The 19,202-nt window shown below is 31.1% G+C and overlaps 1 protein-coding gene across 5 annotated transcripts in view; it reads right to left on the reverse strand.

Annotated features, from left to right (window-relative positions):
* LeuRS (Leucyl-tRNA synthetase) overlaps nt 1-5,620 on the reverse strand; it is a 96,354-nt gene extending 90,734 nt beyond the window's left edge. The window contains exons 1-3 of one of the 5 annotated variants that reach the window (XM_087169455.1): nt 5,305-5,448; nt 4,236-4,516; nt 1,310-1,533 (exon numbers count right to left, since the gene is read on the reverse strand). In XM_087169455.1, coding sequence (XP_087025581.1) covers nt 1,310-1,519 — 210 coding nt within the window. In that variant the 5' untranslated portion in view covers nt 1,520-1,533; nt 4,236-4,516; nt 5,305-5,448. Of the gene's footprint in view, nt 1-1,309; nt 1,534-4,235; nt 4,517-5,296 lie in introns of all 5 variants that reach the window. The other 4 variants (XM_087169456.1, XM_087169452.1, XM_087169454.1 and 1 more) reach the window with 4 other exon arrangements.
* Nucleotides 5,621-19,202: the final 13,582 nt, after the last annotated feature.

Below are 19,202 nucleotides of genomic sequence, written 5' to 3' on the forward strand. Positions count from 1 at the left end.
TCCCCAACATTTTGAAACATTGGTTTTTTAAAAATTTAAATGCGTATTTTATTATACTAAATCCTTAAATAATTTATTGCTTCGTACTTTGTAAACTTTAAATAATCTTTGAATAGGCAATTTAATTTTAGTGTGAATAGCAGAAAATCATTTCTTGTCTAGTGCAATATTTAATTAAAACTAATTTATGAATTTTTAATATCATTAATTAGCTTCCTATATCATTTAACTAATTTAGTAAAAAGTAGTTAATCAAAGTTTTTTTTATTTTTTTAAAGGATTACTTTGCTTTCAGAAAAACTTAAAATTTTTAATCTGACAATTGCAGTCAACTTTTAAAAACTTAAGAAAACTGCCTGTTTCTCTAATGTTAAGGACTGTCTCTGCATTTTTCTAAAAATCAGATACTCTCCAAATCACACAAACTATGGAATTTATTTATGATTTTGTTTAAGGATATTTAAAAACTTTCATGAACAGAATTTAATAAGCTATTAAGACTCCAAATAACTAAGTGGATTTTAAAGAACTAAGTATTTTTCCCCCCTTAGAGCATAATCTTAAAAATTCGAAACATTTCACGCCACTCAAATGACGATATTCATTTTGAAAGAAGACAATTTGTTTACATTACAACAGATTAAAAACAGATTAAATTGAAAATATTTAAGTATTCTTTAAGAAAATTAAATTCCAGTAAAAAGTTAAAATGACTGCATATTTTATCCAATGTTTGACCTAAATTGTTAAAATAATTCGCCTGACTTTACAAGCAATGGACAAAATTGCGAAAAATCAATAAATCGATTCTTGAAATGATATTCTTGCCATGATTCTTGTATTGATATTTATTCCCTGTATGCAAATTTCATAAAATTTTAAATTCTTTTTCAATCCTGTTATAATTTTTAACTTAAAAAGTGAAAAGTCAGCCAAGTGGGTCCTTGACCACTGGCATTATGAAAGCTGTTATTTCCCAGAAAAGTTTAGTACCTTTTAATTTTATGTTGACTAAGCTTCAAGTCAATACCTAGGATAGACCCCAGCCCTGAGAATAGCAGCTCATTGCCATAATCACTAAGCCACCATGATATATGTTTAAAATGCCAACTTTGCTTTCATATTGTTAGAAAAAATAATATGGTATATACAGCATCGATGAATTTAACTGTCGCCAAAAATCTAATCATCAAAATTTTTTCAATTAGGTTATTATCAGTTAATGAAGAGGTGAAATCAAAATGAGAAGAGGTGATTCAAAATACAGACTCTGAATCAAATTATTATTAATGATAAATATTATACTAACTTCACATTTTGACAAAGAGAATGTGTGACCCAGATGAAGTCGACCATTCATGTATGGATACGGAAAAGTGGTCAAATATTTTTCAACTTTAATATTTTGCTGAGGGGCATCTTCTTCAAATATCTTCTGAGTCTCCCACTTTTCCTGAACAGATCTTTCAATCTCCAGCAAAGTATTCACTTTGAAAGTTCCTTTTCTTTCTTTAGCCATATTTAAGGAGATTTCTACAAGTAAGAGATTTGTTCAATTATTATGAAAGTTTAAAAGAAACAATTTTAAACTATACTGTGAAAAAGCATGTTGAGTGATACACTTAAAAAACAAAACTATTGCTTAATGTTTATAGCATACCTACCAACTTTGGGAGAAATAAAATAACATAGATTTTACAAATAACAATGTTTGGGTTTCAAGCAAAGTTTTGATACATTATGCATAAATACGTAAGTCAAAATCGGAAATAATATAAGCACTCACATTTAGCGAAGTAAAAAATATGTATGTAAATCTTAATCCAAAGAAGATTTTTTTAAAACTATTATTTATAATTACTTAAACTATAAACACTCAAAATACTGCAGCACATCTGTTGAAGAATAAAAGAAATACTTTCGCCATTAACAGATATTTTATCACCAAAATTCTCTTCTTCTTTTTTTTTTTTTTTTTTAATTTCTTCAACAAATCTGGAGAAATTTGAGAGTATTAACAGGAGATAGTTGTAAATAAAGGAGTCTTCATTAAAAAAACAGGAAACTTAGCAGGTATGTTATATTCAATATTATTAGGTCAGTTTTGAAGTGTAGAATCTCAGTTTAATTTATAAAGTTTTTTATAAGGTAGTATTTACAGGGTATCTGCAAAATTTTAGATTTTCAAATTCATGACTAATTCCAAGAACTTTTCATGACTAACGAAGTTACTATTTTCTCCTGACAAAAACAGAACAATAAATTTAAAAAGCATTATAACAACATTAATTGTAATGATAAGTATAATCAAAACTGTTATATTCTGCATCTTCATATTAATTGATTTTAAATTTAAAATGCAGAGCAGAGAGAGAGTTGAAGCAATAAAATAGCTAAAAAAAAAAATTTCAAAAAAAGCAAATAACTAAGAAAGTCAGATAGATGTAGTTATTTAAACCTGTTTTAGTTCTTCTTAAAAATAAGTGTAATATGAAAAGCCAAAACTATAATTTTAAATTGCTAAAATTAAAATAATAAAAGATAAAAAAAATTCTGAAGTCAGGGAAGTTTTAAAGATAATTCGCTCTAGAAATGATGTTCTTTCCTTCATTTTTTGAAAGAACAGGATAAAAACATGTTATAGTTTAATAAGATTGTAGTGGGGATTAATATTATTGTGAGTGGGGATTTTGTTACAAATTCAGATATTCAGAACATCGGAACACTGAAATTGAGAGAGGTTACATTACATTTTTAAAATTAGATTTTTCGGCAACCTAAATCCATGACTTTTCATGATTTTTTTAAAAAAAATAGCTAAAATCATGACATTTCATGACAAATTTTGTTCAATACCGAAATCCATGACTTTCTAGGTGCGTGGATACCCTGTAATTAATAAAAAAATATCTAATTTACTAAACATGTAGGAAAAATTAATAGAAATTCCACTAAACTCAGTTGGTATTACAACTCTGTCCAGAAAGATGAAAAAATTTTTAAAAAAGAATTTTAAGATTAAGCTATCCACCCAGTTAACTCAAAACAATGATAATCAGAGGATCTCAACTGTTTAGTTTTCTCTGTAAATATTTGTCTTGATATTTGTTGATCTTTGAAGCTTGTTTGCTATGTAATGAGATTTGCTTGTTTCTTTGCATGAGGGGAGGAAGCAAATTTCAAAATGGGTATTTACTTAGGTTTTGGACAAAGTTGCAACAAATGTTTATGTTTTTACAACAAGCTTTATTGACAGTTAACTTCACTAGATTACAAAATAAAACGATCACATGTTGCCCACATACATTATAACTCGCAATTCAGCAAAGATGTAAGGCCCTAAAAAAGGAATTTCTCTTGCACTTAGTTCTACAAGAATATCTGATTACTGGCAATATTGATTGGTATGGATATTTCAATATTAGTACCCGCTCACACCAACTACTATGGCCAAGTCACCGAAGGATTTTTAGCAAATTTTGGGAAGACTTTCATATTAGAACTTGTCCCAATAAAGTCACCGATTTTGTCAAAAACGAGACAAACAAAAACAAAAACAAAAAAAATTTACACAGACAAACTCGAAAGATATAACTTGTTACTTCTAGCCAACCCCAAGCAAACCGCAACACATTTTTTAAAAAAAAATCTTGCCAGCAGAATAACAGCATCCATATAATAGTAGTATCCATAATGACAAAAACCAATTTTTGATATAGGTTTTGACGAGTGTCAAAAGCCTAAAATTTCAGTGTAACGATAATTATTAGCTATTATAAATAAGAAGCATTTATAAATAAACATACATACAAAATTATAAATGATCAATCAATTATGTCCTTGAATTATTTTCATATTAAACTCTCCTTTTGAAAATTACTGTCAAAAACCCAAATTTTTGTGTATAAAATATAAAATAACTACAAATGAAAATGTGTAAAATTGAAATTTATCCTCTCTGTTCAGTTATCAAAATATTTAAAATCAAAATACATAAAGAATCACTCATAGACAACTCATAGTTATTACCTGTAATATAAACCAATTAATTATAATATGGGTCTTAAAGTATTTAGATAACCATTAGAAAAACACAATTAATAATTTCAATAATTTTTTAAACATTTTTTATATATGATATATAATATAGATCATAATTATAGTTGTGTATAATGCAAATATAATTCATGACTTAGTATCTAATAAAATGTCTCAATGTTAAAAAATAAACTTGCCCCAAGTATTTGACAATTTTTGATGGATTTTGAAAATTTATGACGCTATTTCATAGGTTTTTGATGCATCATGTCAAAAACCAATTTTTGGTGTCAGAAACCCAACACTTTTTCCAGATCTCTAATCAAATCCTTTTGTTCAAACATTTGACTCAACAATTCTTGAATAATTTCAATCCACTCATTAGTAACGACTGTTGAAGTTTCATTCACAAGATGTTTCTACATCTTAAGACAAAAGAACATTGTTTTTTTTTGTTTCTGGCTATTGCGGCTATGTTCTAAAAAGGAAGATATGAAATGCAGATATTTTATAGTTAATTCTAAGTCTTGTTAATAAAATATAAATAAAAGGTTTAATTATTAGACACTATGTTTTTTATTAGATTTCTAATCAAAGTAAATATTTGCAGGTTACATGCTTAAGGGATCTTTCCATATCGTGATCTGTCGTGCCAACTACAATTGCCAAGGTGCCAAATAGATTTTAAACTAGAAATTATTTTTTAAAAAAAAAAAAAACATGCAGATGTTTGCCCAGGGGTGGCTACGAGTTATACATTTTGAGTTGGTCCCTTTCTGTGATGTTTTTTTTTTATTTCTCGAGGGCCACTGCCCAAAAGTTGCCAAGACTTGGGATTATTCTGCCACAGATCACGATACGGAAATCTCCCCATGCGTTTTTACAATGACGTAAAAAGAACTAGAAACAAAGTTGAAAAGGAAATAAACAACTTTTGACTTTTTGTATGCTATATCTGCCTCAACATTTGGAGCTATATAATGCATAAGTACAAAATTGAAAATTATAAAATGTTATTTGATGCCCCCCTTTACCAGTACTTTAAAATGTACCCATAGTAAATTTAATTTAAAGTGTCTTAAAAATAAGACATAAGGTTTTAAACTTTAAAAATTTTTCTATGCACAAAATACTGTATTTGTAAGAAGCAAAAATAAATTTTCAAACTTTAATAGCAATATATTTTGTTCTAATTAAAGGTAATTAATAATAAAATTAATTCAACATTAAAAAATATTGCACAGATCGAAAACTTTACTTATTTACGTTAAAGTGTTTGAAACAGCTCCAAAAAAAATTAATAGGATAAACTTTAATCAAAAGCAATTATAATTAATTAAGCATTTATTAAGGGAATTCCTTTTCCTACAAATTTCTTTCCTATTAAGAGCTACCAACCTGTTTTCTGATTTTTTGCATCAGCCGCGTGTTTGTTTACAGTTTGAGAAATAATTACAATCACAGTTAATTATTAAAGGAAAAATAATTTTTTTTCCAATTGCTTTTTTTTTTTTTCATTTCTCACTCAAGTCTCGCTAAATACGGGCCAGTCTCAAGAAATGCGGTTCACACACAACCGATCGTTGCGCCTTACCGAATTTGCAAAGGGACCAAGAGTGTGCGGTATTGGTGCTTGTTAAACTGCTCTACCATAAAGCATAAAGTGCTCAACTTCACATGTAAGTCACCGAGCTACAAAAGCGAGGGTGCCACCCCCGCAGAAGAGGATCAAACTAAATGGTGTTTTCAATATAAATATAAACAACAAGAATCTCGAGCTCTTTCCCTGCTCTACCTCCGGTTAAATAGTATACAGCTGCTTACAACAGCTTATTCTGCGTTGAAATATTTTCAAATAAATAATTTTGCTTTTAATTAGAAGAAATAAATTTTTATATGATATAATTTCAAAGCTCAAATCTGCTGTATTTCATAAGATATTAATGAAAAAAAATGCAGCATGGTTGCTGTCCCGCAGTAGACTGATGATGCTGGTGGATGACCACTAGGATCAGTCTGCGTAGGGACCGAGGGTGTGCGGTATTGGTCCTCGTTAAACTGTTCTACCGTAAAGTGCTCGACTTCACGTGCAGGTCATCGGGGTACCAAAGCAGGGGAACCATCCCCTCTGCAGAGGATCAAAATTGCGATGGCATGTCTTCGGATCATCCTCAGGGATGGTTCCCAGACCGTCGCCAATAGCCCATTGTGCAGCTCTAGTGCGACGTAAATGAACTACAACGACAATAGCAACATGGTTGCTAGATTTAGAAAGAGCTCGATTTTTTGGCAGTTCTTCTTTGGCCTTTTGATTATTACTGTTTGATCTTGGTGCAAGCCGCCATGCATTATCAAACATCAGTGTTAGCATATTGTTCGAGCAGCAAGATTAAGTTCATTTTACAAATTATCATTTAGGTTTAAACTTCGAAGTTGGTATATCGTTAACAAGTGCTCATATATATTAATCCCAGTGTGTGCCTTTCGTTTGACAAGAGAGTGTCGCAGGGGTGAACGTTCATCTTAGTTCATAACCTCCCGGATAGATCACCACTCCTTCATGAAGCCTCTTCCACAGTTTTGATATAGATCTGAAGGGGAAGGAGATTTACTCCAGGTCTCTGCATAGTTTATCGAAAGTAAGAACTCCACTAGCCATTCGTCTGGACCCGTAGCGGAGACTGTGTTAACGAGGTATAACTATTTCAAGTAGGGTTGTGAGGTCATTGTTTGGGACAGGTTTTGACTCAGGTTGGCGAGAGAAAGGGAATCTTTTTCTTCGGTCAATTGCGTTAGCCATAGAGTGAAGAGAAACTACTCTCCCTGAAATGCGCTATTCTTGCTTCCATAGCAGCAGACGGCCTCAGACTTTGCGGCGAAGGGTGTAGTTCTTATCATAGACAAACTATTCCCATGGTACTTTCGATCTCACTGATTTTACGAGCACGTAAATCGTATGTACTCAGTGGGTCTCAGCAGTGTCGAGGATTGAACCTCGCCCCTTCCGGACCGGAGTCCATTGGCGTCGTTAGATAAAATTTAGTTTCAAGTTACTTGAGGGAAAAAATTAACCTTGCCCTTATTAAAAAAATTGTTATTGTAAAATAGATTTCCCTCTTTACAGTATTAGCAGTTAAAAATAATTTCTGGTAACACTTCAATGTCCTGGCATTCATATGCCGGGAAAATGACAGTCAGGATAATGACAAATTCGCTATTTTATAGCATATAACTTTACTTTAATATTTTGGCCGAAGACGTGTATATTCTGCAGAAAACAACAGTATTTCTTAAAATAACTCAGATAAATCTATGTAGTTTTTGTTATTACTGATTTCAAGAAGCCAGGAAAATGACAGCATAAAAACCTACTCTCCTTGAAAATTTTTTTGAAATACATTTTGAGCCAGAAAATTGGTTCTTTATTCATATAACAAGACATGTTCAGATAGGAGGGTATCTAATCAATCTATTAGCATAAGATATTGATTCCTGGTGCTATCTATTTTGGTTATAAATCACTAAATAAAAGTAGCCAGGAAAATGACAGATTTTCATGGGACAAACAAATTATTGACAGAAAAAATTATTTTAAGCGAAGTTTTAGTAAACAATACCCTCTGTGTATATTCCAGAAATGCTTATATAGGATAAGATAAAAAAAATTAGATTATGAAAAATGTATGGGAAGTTTTGAAGCTAGTTATTATTGGAAATATTGTTTGGGGCATACCAGGAAAATGACATTTTGATATTCAATTAAATTTTTTAAGTATACAAAGCAGTCAATGCTAGTGCTAAGTTATTTTAAAATACTAACAGCAATGCTATTTTTTTTATTTTTTTTTTTTGAAGTTCTTGTAGTATTATAGTATTAGATTTTGGAGCAAGGGACAGTGAATTTCATGTTTCGTGAGAATCACCTATATATATATATATATATATATATATATATATATATATATATATATATATATATATATATATATATATATATATATATATATATATATATATATATATATATATATATATATATATATATATATATATGCATACTCACATATACATACCGAAAGACAGACACACTTACATAGATTGACGAAAATAACTTTTTCTTAATGTATGACAAAAACATGATATCAAACATAAAATAATTATATTTCACAATCAAGTCAATATGTTTTGCTAATATTTAATATATTATTATGAAAACTGAAACATCTTGATACTAAGTAGAGTGTTCGTAGAGTATTTTAGAATCATCTTTAAGAATTAAATTTTTTTTTAAAAATTACAAATTAGGTAACTACTACTACAATTTAGGCAAACTACAATTTAAGAGCGGGAAAAAATTATATGGAAATCTTAAGAATCACTATTAAGATACACGGAATTGAAAACTTTAAAATCAGTTTAATTTCATTTTATTTTATAACCGTAGTTGCACAATCGACCAAATTTTTGGGTAACGACTAGAAAGCAAGAAAACTCCTGAATCAAGCATTGAGAAAAATTTGCCTTCGTGGAGGACTTTTGATGGAACTATCCCGCATTTGCGTTACTTGGAGAAGAAAACCACGAAAAACTCCCATGGTTAGCTAGACGGCAAGGAGTCTCTAACCTGTGATCCGTCTACCACTGAGGATATTTTACTTCAGGACTGTGGTGGGTACCGTGACGGGTGCGGAATTCGTTTCGACCAGCCGTCGTTGAGAATCAAACCCGGATCATATTATTGGGAGGCAAGTGCTCTATACCATGAGCCACCACAGCTCCACACTTTATTTATTGATTTATACCATCGTGACATTTAAATAGATTATCGTTAAGCAAAATAAAATTTAAAAGAAAATAAAACAAACTTGGTTTTCGAGATTAAAATTAATGGAGAAATTTGTTCTTGGTGAATTTTGACTAGGCGTTGGCCTGCTTTATCAATAGCTACATGCCGAATGCAGCATTTATGTATTGTTAAATCTTTATTTTGCTTAATTGAACTTCTGAAAAAAATGCGTTTCGCTGAATCTAATAATGTAAAGTCATCGAAAAGGGCAACAAATAATAATAAATAAATAAATTTTAACTTTATTAATTGTTTCGGTATACACTTATGTGTTGATATCTGATCTTGTGTTGATCATCATCATCAGTAGCTCGACAGTCCTGGGTGGATCCTGGCTTTCTCAAGAAGACTGCCTCAGTCCTTTCTTCTGCGTGCCACGGCTTTCCAGTCTCTGACTTTGATTGTGGTAAAGTCCCTTTGGAGGCAATCCGCCCATCTCAGTCGGGGTCTGCCTCTCTTTCTAATTCCAGTTGGTCTTGCCAAAAAGATTCTTTTAGTTGTTCTGTCATCGTTCATTCTTACAATGTGTCCGGCCCATTTCATGCGCTGGATCTTATGGTACTTCAGAATGATCTTGTGTTGATATCAAGATGCTATTTAATATAGATTTATTATTGATTATTTACTTTTCTATTTTAACTCTGTGCGAAGAACTGGTATTCAGCTAGTACAGTGGTTCCCGAACTCTTTGTCTTTTAGACCCCTTGCCAAGTTTTTCGGTTTTGACCCCCTGCTGACCTGATATAGATTTTTTGTAAATTCATCCACTTCAAATGTATTTTTGACGTCTCGTATAGTGCTGCTCACTGTGAAAGATTTAAATTTTTAACTGTACTGAAGCATAGTGTGAAAAACTTAAGAAAAAAACACATGTTAATTTTAAGCATTTACTAATTAAATTCAAATTAAAACAAACCTATAATTAAAATTTAGTATCTGTTATATAAAATAACTGAGGAATAAATAAATGCTTTTAGTGGGAGGGATGAACCTGTTGCTTTAATAATAAATTATCAAGATTTGGCATTAGTTTAGTTTGGTTTAATCTCATATCTCCTCGGTTAATGATGCCCAGTCTGTTGTTTCTTTCTTTTTTTGTTTGGAGATTGGCAACTGCGCTGATGCACCTTTCCACTAGGTATAAAGATGGAAAGGCAATTAAGAACTTTCTCGTTATAGTCCATAATACTGGATGAGTATATGCGCAAGTTTTAACAAGTTCAAATTGTATTGCGACCACAAAGCGAATGCCTACAACTTTCACAGTTTTATGAAACATACCAATTTAATTTAATTAATATGTAAATAGAATAAAATAGTCCACTATAAAATCCCTACAAATATTATAATTGCTGAAATAAGTTTGTATACAAAACCGTATAGTAGTGTATTGTCGGTCTGTTTATTAAATTTTCACGTAAAAACTAAGAAACAAATCTCCGTGATCTTGAGGGCAGATAAAGTTGGAGGTCTAGTTAGCTAAAGAGTTGACTACAATTTACAATTAGGCAAGGCTACAATTAGGCTAGGCTACAATTTACAGCTGAAAAAAACTTTTTTGTTACAAAATAAAACCTTACACGCAGAGAAAATAAAAACGAACGCGGACGGAGCTGCTCGCAACTGCTATTTGAAATTAATTCAGTTTCATATATCAGAAAATAATCCTTATAACTTAAATTTTAATAAAATTTTTACTTCATGGCTACAGTTATAAATTATGTAGAATGTAGATAGATATATATCTTTATATTATAAGGTAGTTTAATGTAAGTAAATAGGTACTATCAGAGTATGTTGATTGTTCCTTTCATGAAATGCTAAAATTAAAGTCACGACTTGCTTATATGAGATCCACTATCGTTGACCCCCATTTTCATTTCATGGACCTCCAATTTTTTTTCACTTCACATGGACCCCTTGCATGTCTTCGTCGTCCCCTGGGGTTGATTTGGACCACTTTGGGAATCTCTGAGCTAGTAGATAAATAAAAATTTTGAGCTGGAGTGTTTTTCTGGCTTATGCAGATGTAGCTGTGCAATGTTAAGGTGTGATCCAAAATGGGAATCAATAGAATGAGCTGCAAGTACGATAATTACTAGGCCTGGGCAATATACCGTAATACCGTCATTTACCGGTATTTCTTTGATACCGCGGTAATGATATTCGGAAGTATATTCTTCGGCAATACCGAGTTATTGAACTTCGGTATGCCTGCACCTCTCGGTACTCACCGCTAGCCAATATCTTCGGCCGACCGGCGGCGAGGAAGTGGCGGTATGGTATGGTATCTAGGAGGTATTGGTATGGCACGTGATTGATTTAGGGGTGAAGAACTCAAAGGCTTGCGCGTAATATTTACGGTACCTCCTCTCGGCAGCTAGAAATTTCTCCTACAATATATTGTGGTATCATTTGACTTTAAAGCGCATGCGTCATATCCGTGGTATTGGCGATATCGGATTTCAAACACCCGCGCGTTATATCAACCCTCCATGGTATACTTAGTTACTGATTTTGGTTTCATTTTGAGAATAGCGTGCTTCTGATTTTAAAAATATCCGAGATTGTCGGATCTTGTGATGTTTATAATTGTGTTGATATTTATAATTGTTGATGTTTATAATTGTGTTGATGCTTATAACTGTTTTGATGTTTATAATTGTGTTGATGTTTATATTAGTAATTGATGTTTATATTAATAAAATTTTTCTGTTTTAAAATAATGATGCTTTATAATTAGTTGATTCCATGGGATAATTATGCTGCGAGCTAATATAGGATAAGTACCCCATTTTTTTTAAATGATGCTCTTTAAACACATTAATTTTTAATTGCAAAATAGTCTTAGCATTTATAATATACATAACAATTTAATTACCGCGGTATATCATAATATCGTGATATGAAGCTCACAATATACCGCAATATCGAAATTCTGACATTGCCCAGCCCTAATAATTACATTAATATCTATAAAAAAAATTGAGTTGTTGTGAGTCGTAAGTTTCTATACTACTTCTATTGAAGAAGTGGATTTATCCCTAGAGTTTTGTGACCTCGAGAGCCAGGCCTGTTAGTTATGATTGACTTAATAATTTTTTGCCATGACTAAATAATTTTTTTTAATTCAAATACTTTTTTTTTCTTCAATACAGCAGTATACAAAAAAAAAGTTCAATTTGTTAAATTTCTGCTGGTATATAGGTAGAAACAGCAGAATAGTTTATGATAACAGCAGTTTTACAAAGAAATGTTTTATTCATTTACAAATTCTGTTTTTACTTCCAAGTTTTTTTTTAAAACCATAAAAACTTTACATAAATTTAAATAAAGAAATAAAAAAGTAAACACATAGAACTCTCATTTTCTACCTCGTTCAGCAATGTTTATTAATTAAACATTTATTAATTAAATATTATTTATTAATTAAATATTACTATTATTGACAGTATTAAATTTTTTAAATTTAATACTTTTAATTTCGAAAAATATTTGCTAAAAATACCAAATTCTGAAAACGTTAATTAGAGCAAAATAATTACTTTTTAAATCCTATATTATTTTGGTAAAAACAAAATAAATAAAACTACATAAAATACACTCAACACTCTCATACAACAAATTAGGTTAAACAAATTATCCAATTCTTTTATATTTTTATTATAGTTTTATTTTTATTACAGTTTTTATTATTGAGCATAATAAAATCATATGGATTTTATTTATCAAACTCTTGCGTTTAAAATATTTCTTCGTTCTTTTAATTAATAAAAATTTAAGTTGATGTAAATTTTTTGTATTAGGATATAAATTATCAACATTTATATAAATTTGTTTATTAAATTATATGTAAATTTTTTATAAAATTTAACGTGACATTCAATTTATGAATGAAAACAAAGTTATTGAGAAATTATAAAAATTCTAAGTTTTGATTTATAAATTAAAAAATTTTAAAAGTTATATTAATTTCATAAATATAAAATAAGAGCAGACTCCGTGCATTAAAAATAGATTCATGCGTAAACAATGAACGGTAAAATCATGAACTAATGTATTATATAAATAAATTTGATACATAAACTATAAAACAATTCTAACAGTACATAAACATGCAATAATAAATGTATTAAGTACTATATTTATACAAACATTTGCTTACCTCCCAAGAAATGGATTTATTTAATCAGTTCTTTTAATCCAAAGATAAACATTATTACGAACTGGGGTTCTCGATGGTACAATTTATTTAGAAAATGATAAAATGTAATATAAATAAATAGAAATTGTTTCGTGTAAATTGTCAAACTGATGAAGAAAAAAAACAACTAATAATTTAAGTTAAGAAATTTAATTAACCAAAATAAACGTAAACAGAATATTTATAATTGTCTAAATTTTCAACTGGAAATAGCTAATTTAAACTATGGCGAAATAGAACTGCGAGCGCTTTTTAAGAGAATATTTAGAATGATTATATGTCAGAGAAAGTCGTTTGACAAAAAACACAAAAAAAAAAATGGAAAATATCAACAAGAGTCTCTCTCTACTTAAATCCTTAATACATCTGTTTTCCTAGAAATTCTAGATAATTGCCTGTTTGGGACAATATATGATTAGATAGCCAATAAAGAGATGCTACTGTTGATATCCCACATTTTTAAAAGATGGCAAAGGAATCCAGGGCCATAAAATATACGTTAATGACAATTTTAAAATGCAAAGACATTTTCCCATAGCGTAAACTGAGGCGTCTATTTTTGAGGTATCAAATGTGTTCTTGTAGTTTTATGTAGCACATTTTATTTTTTAATTAATTTTCTTTTAATAATACAATAGAATAAGTTGCACTATGCAAAAAAATGGGGAGAAAAAAAAGAATATAAGGTATGGAAATAAAACAGAAATATTTGCTCAAAATAATGGACCCTGGCTTCCCAAATATAGATGGGGGGGGGGGGGATCCGGATGTGCCGGATTTTCTAACAATCTCATTTTTAACATACAATTGGTATTTTATAAATAAATTTTTGAAGTCTAATTGAAATTTTTTTATTAGATAAATCTTTATTTTGATTGGTAACATGTAAGAAATATTTAAATACATAACATGATATATACACAAGAATAACATAAGAGATCATAGGGAAAAAGAAAACTATAATGCAATCTTTATTAAAGTTTGACAACACAACCACAAGTGGTCAATTTGCACAGGTTTTACTGAAACATTAATTTAAAAATAGAAGAATTCTAAAAATTTTAGAACAGTTCTAAAAAAAAAAAAAAAATACAAAAAACTGCTTTAAGCCGTTCTTTAAATACTTGATATTTAGCAGTAAGATTTATTTAAATACTCAAGAAAGCAATAAACTGTAGAACAAAAATCTACATTTAAAAAGCTTTTGATTTCCGTATTTTAGAGACTCATCTAAAATATATAATGTAAAAAATATTCGGAAGATTTTCATTAAACCAATGGAATTGTAACGCATCCTGACTTCCGATTTTAATCCGATTTCTACTACAATGTGAAGTATACAAAAAAAAAAAAAAATGGATATCACGTAAGCAAAATTCATCATTAAAGTGCAAAAAAAAAAAAAGCGTATTTTTTTTTGTCACGTCTCGCAAAAAAGGATTTTTTACCGCTACGAACTCTGAAAATTCAAGCATTCAATTTGAGAGTGTGCAAAAACTTCACATTTTGAAAAAAAATTGCGAATTTGAGATGAAATAAACACGACTAAAACGGGGTTTTAAAATTATTATTCAAAGCGCGATTCGGAATTTGAGGATCGTAATAATATTACATAAAAAATGAAATCAAATTTTTTTTTAAATGTGTGGAAATTCCAAACTGTTAAAAATACGATCGACAAAACCACGTGGACTACAAAATAGTTACAAATCGAATGCGTCAAAAAATAATTCTACAAATGTGCGATTCGTCCCGCGGTGGACTAATCATAATAGAATTATGTTCCCATTCCCGGTAGAACACCAAAGTCAAGCAAGTTGAGTTATTCATTTCAAAATATTAGAGTTATTCATCATATTTGGTGAGTTATTTGGACAATGGACTAATATTTCGAACAAAATTCAAACTTTTTCAGTTTTTAGATTATAAATTAACTGAAACTTCATTTTTACTACTTTTTGGAGGGTAGTTAACAGTGTTCCAAACTTTAATAACTTTTGCATAAAAATTCCCGCTGGAAATAATTTAATCAGAAATTAGACGTGAACCGGGTACGAATCCCAGCGATGGCCCGCACCGACCACTGTGCTGACGTAAAATATTCTCAGTGGTAGACGGATCATGGGTTAGAGTTTCCTCTTGACGTCAGGCTAACCGTGAAGGTTTTCCTCTCCATGTCACGCAAATGCGGTTAGTTCCCCCAAAAAGTCCTCCATGAAGGCAAATTTCTCCCAATACTTGATCCAGGAGTTCCCTCGTCTTCTGGATTGGGTTCAAAATTGCATGGCTACGGGGTTGAACATCAGGAGTCGTAAACCCAAAAATTGGGTCGGCTGTTCAACGACGGTTATAAAATATAAAAAGCATCACTGGCTGCGGTCAGTAAGCGGGTGGGTGACCACTTTGATCAGCCTGTGTAGGTACCGAGCGTGGGCGGTATCAGTCCTAGTTAAATTGTTCTACCGTAAAGTGCTTAATTTCGCGCGCAGGTCGTCGGGCTACCAGTGCAGGTGAGCCATCCCCTTTGCAGAGGATCAAAATTTTGGTAGCATGTCTTCGGATCCTTCTCAGGGATGTTTCCCAGACGGTCGTCAATAGCCCATTGTGCAGCTCCAGTGCGACGTAAATAAAGTACCTACCGCAAAATGCGCTATTCGAAATTTTCCGGATATGATCATGCATCATTAAAAAACTATGAAAATCCGCATAAATAAGTGAGAAAAATGCGATCGTAAATCCACCTGGAATTGCGGGTGAGTCGTCAACAATTGAGTACGAAATGCTTGATTCAAAGTGTGCCGAGCGAAATAATATCGTGTTAAAAAATTGAAAATTTAAAAACCAAGTGAAAATCCGTTTTAATAACTACCGCTCTATCCCATAAGTCGTCTAGCTACAGGGATAGAGCGGTAAGGGATTGATGCATTCGCCTTCCAATGAGGTTAACTGGGTTCGAATCCCAGCGATGGCTCGCACTGACCACAGTGCAGACGTTAAATATCTTCATTGGTAGACAAATCATGAGATACAGTCCCCTTGCTGTCAGGTTAGATGTGGGAGGTTTTCCTCTTCATGTAACGCAAATGCGGGTTAGTTCCATCAAAAAGTCCTCCATGAAGGCAAATTAGTACCAATACTAGATCCAAGAGTTTCCTTGTCTTCTGGATTGGGTTCATAATAACAGGGCTACGGAGTTGAACGTTAGTAGTTGTAAAGCCAAAAAAATTCGGTCGGCTGTTCAACGACGGTTATAAGAAAAAATAACTACCGAAAAACGATCTTCAAAGCCACACGGATTCATTGCGAAACCATCGCTAATCGATCAAGGATTGATTACAAACTGAAATGCGGAATTCGCCGATGTCATAAGGGCATATCAAAATATAGAGATTTTAAAAACCATGGCAACAAACCATATATGGATTTTTTTCGTTGTTGATTGGAATTGAAGTTAATTATCTTTTTTTTTGTTGTATTTTTTATTGAATAAGGATGTTTTGATGTCAACTGTATAAATATATATACTCAAGTCAAATTTCTTGATGGTTTTTTTGATGATTTAAGTTGATTTCCCTGCAATTCATGATGTTCCAATATCATTTGATGGTCACCATCATCCAACGTGGTCCATTATGCATTCATGGTTTATGATATGCCAACAAACTTCCATTATTCCATGATGGAAAATGCTACTTTAAAACTATGAACGATAAAAAGAAGTTTGACTTTCATGCTGGACGAATAATCTATGATGATCCATAATGGTAAATCAATGGAAAACCATCAAAAATTTTGACTTTGGTGTATATATATATATATATATATATATATCAGGGGTAATTGTGGCAGGAAATTAAAAACCCTGAAAATTTTATGAGCAAAAATTAGATAACAATATATCAATTTATATACTATTCATATTTAATATAATTTTTTGAACCAAGATTTATAATTAAATTAGTTTTTACTAAAACACACTTACTATAAGTAAAAAATTTAAGAAACAATTTAGTTCTTAAAAGAATCGCAATATCGGATTTTAAGAACGAGGAATCAAATATCGCGACATTGGGTTTTAAAATCGTGCAGATATGAATCGCGATATTGGATTTAGGAAAGCGATAATACAAATCACAACATTAGATTTTGAATTCGAACGAATAGAAATAGCGATATTGATTTCAAAAACTTGCAAATACAAATTGTGATGTTGGGTTTTTAAATCGCCTGAATACGATTCACAATGAATGATTTAAATCAAGGTAAATACGAAAACTGACGTTCGATATTAAAATCGCGATATTAGCGGATTTCGAACATTAAAAAAGATAGAAATACGGCCAACCAAAAAAAAAAAAAAATTTAATGGAATAAATAAATTTGGAAGAGTCACTTGTTTTGTTAACGCGATTCAAAGAGGGTTTCAAAGTTTAAATTTTAGATTATAGTACTTAATTCTTACTTTAAATTTTAGATTGCGGTGAAAATCTCGCTGGATTATAAGTTGTGGTTAGCAGCGTAAAAAATCACATGCCCTGGTCCTAGTTTCTAGACCTGGACAGATGATACGAAAAACACGGAATACAATCATCCCTGATATATGTATATACATATACGTTTAATAAAATAAAGTCAGAAAGTCCTTTGCATGCCAACGGATAATAGAACAACTGTTTATTTAATGACATTCATTATAGTTGCTTGATTTGTTTTAAAATATACATTAAATTTTACTTTAATTCCAGAATATCAATATATCTGAACTTAACATTTAACCCCACAATCTGCATTGAGTTAGTTTCCAATGCCTTAACAGTAAAGTTATACCATTTGGTTTTAAGACATAATTATTTTTAAATAATATCCAATACAGATGAACATTTTATTTTCAGATTTTGGTTATAGTTAATAAGACCCCCTAACAAAAAAAACTCACTTAAGCTTAAAGATTTTTTTATTTTTAAAATCCATTTTTTTGGGGTGAATTGTCAAATTATCTTACTATACATAAAATTTAATGATGATATCAAAGTTTTTCATTGTTGGTAAATTTTATTGGCAGGAAAATCCAGTTTTCCCACAATAATTTTTATGTTGTTTCGGTTGTCATCAGCATAAAACTGATATAAGTCATAAAGGTATTTGTTTTCCTATGAATATTTTTGTATCCCTAATTTAAAGGTATTTACTTGTACTGTTATTATTATGTTTTCTGAATTTGTTTGTTTTCTAAATTAAGAGTTTAAGAGGATTATTTTTCTTCTTACTATTATTAGACTAATTTAATTCTACGTTATATTTTACGATAAAGTTATTTAATTCGGTGCCTGATCTTATTAACAGTTTTACAATTGTTATTCTTTGGTGCAAATTACATTAATATACTAATATGAATTACGGTTAATTCAGTCTTCTACCTCACGGTGCTCCGGTCTTTGGACAACAGAAGCTGCATACCCCCTCCCATGAATCAGTTGAAGCATGAGGTCCACTTTCAATGGATCCCGTCCCACGTCGATATCCACGGCAACGAGTTGGCTGACACTCTTGCAAAGAAGGGACTAGACCATCCAGTTCCCTCCACCTCAGAGCTTACATACCTTGAACTTTTTGCAAGGCAAAAGGCCCAGAACAAACAAAAGTGGCTGCTTCCACCTATTCACTACTGGTATAAAGCAGAAAGACCAGGACTCTCTCTATCTCTCCCTGGTGATAGGCAAACCAACACCTGCTTATCCCGACTGGCCAGTGGACACCTAAAAAGTCTCAAATTTTCTGCAAATCAAAAAATCTTTCCTCTTTGCCCTAAATGCCAACAAAACCAGGCATCACCTGAGCACATCTTGAACTGTTTAGGGCTGGACTGGAATGACATTCATTCCTCTCCCATTCTGGTTTCGGATTTTCTGAATGTCAACGGATTCATTGATCTGGTCTGACCCCGTCAGACCAGATGGGAATTAGCAACAACAACGGTTAAAGAGATTCGTTAAAGAGACGATTTAGAACTTAATTTTCAGTTTCATGCACAAAGAGATGAATGCAAAAATTGTATTTACAATATACATCTGTCCGTTTTGTAAGCAAAAATATTAAATGAAAGTTGTGAACTCA

The sequence above is a fragment of the Parasteatoda tepidariorum genome, chromosome 8, assembly GCF_982258835.1.
Source record: "Parasteatoda tepidariorum strain Cologne lab strain chromosome 8, Ptep-v5.0, whole genome shotgun sequence".
NCBI lineage: Eukaryota > Metazoa > Arthropoda > Arachnida > Araneae > Theridiidae > Parasteatoda > Parasteatoda tepidariorum.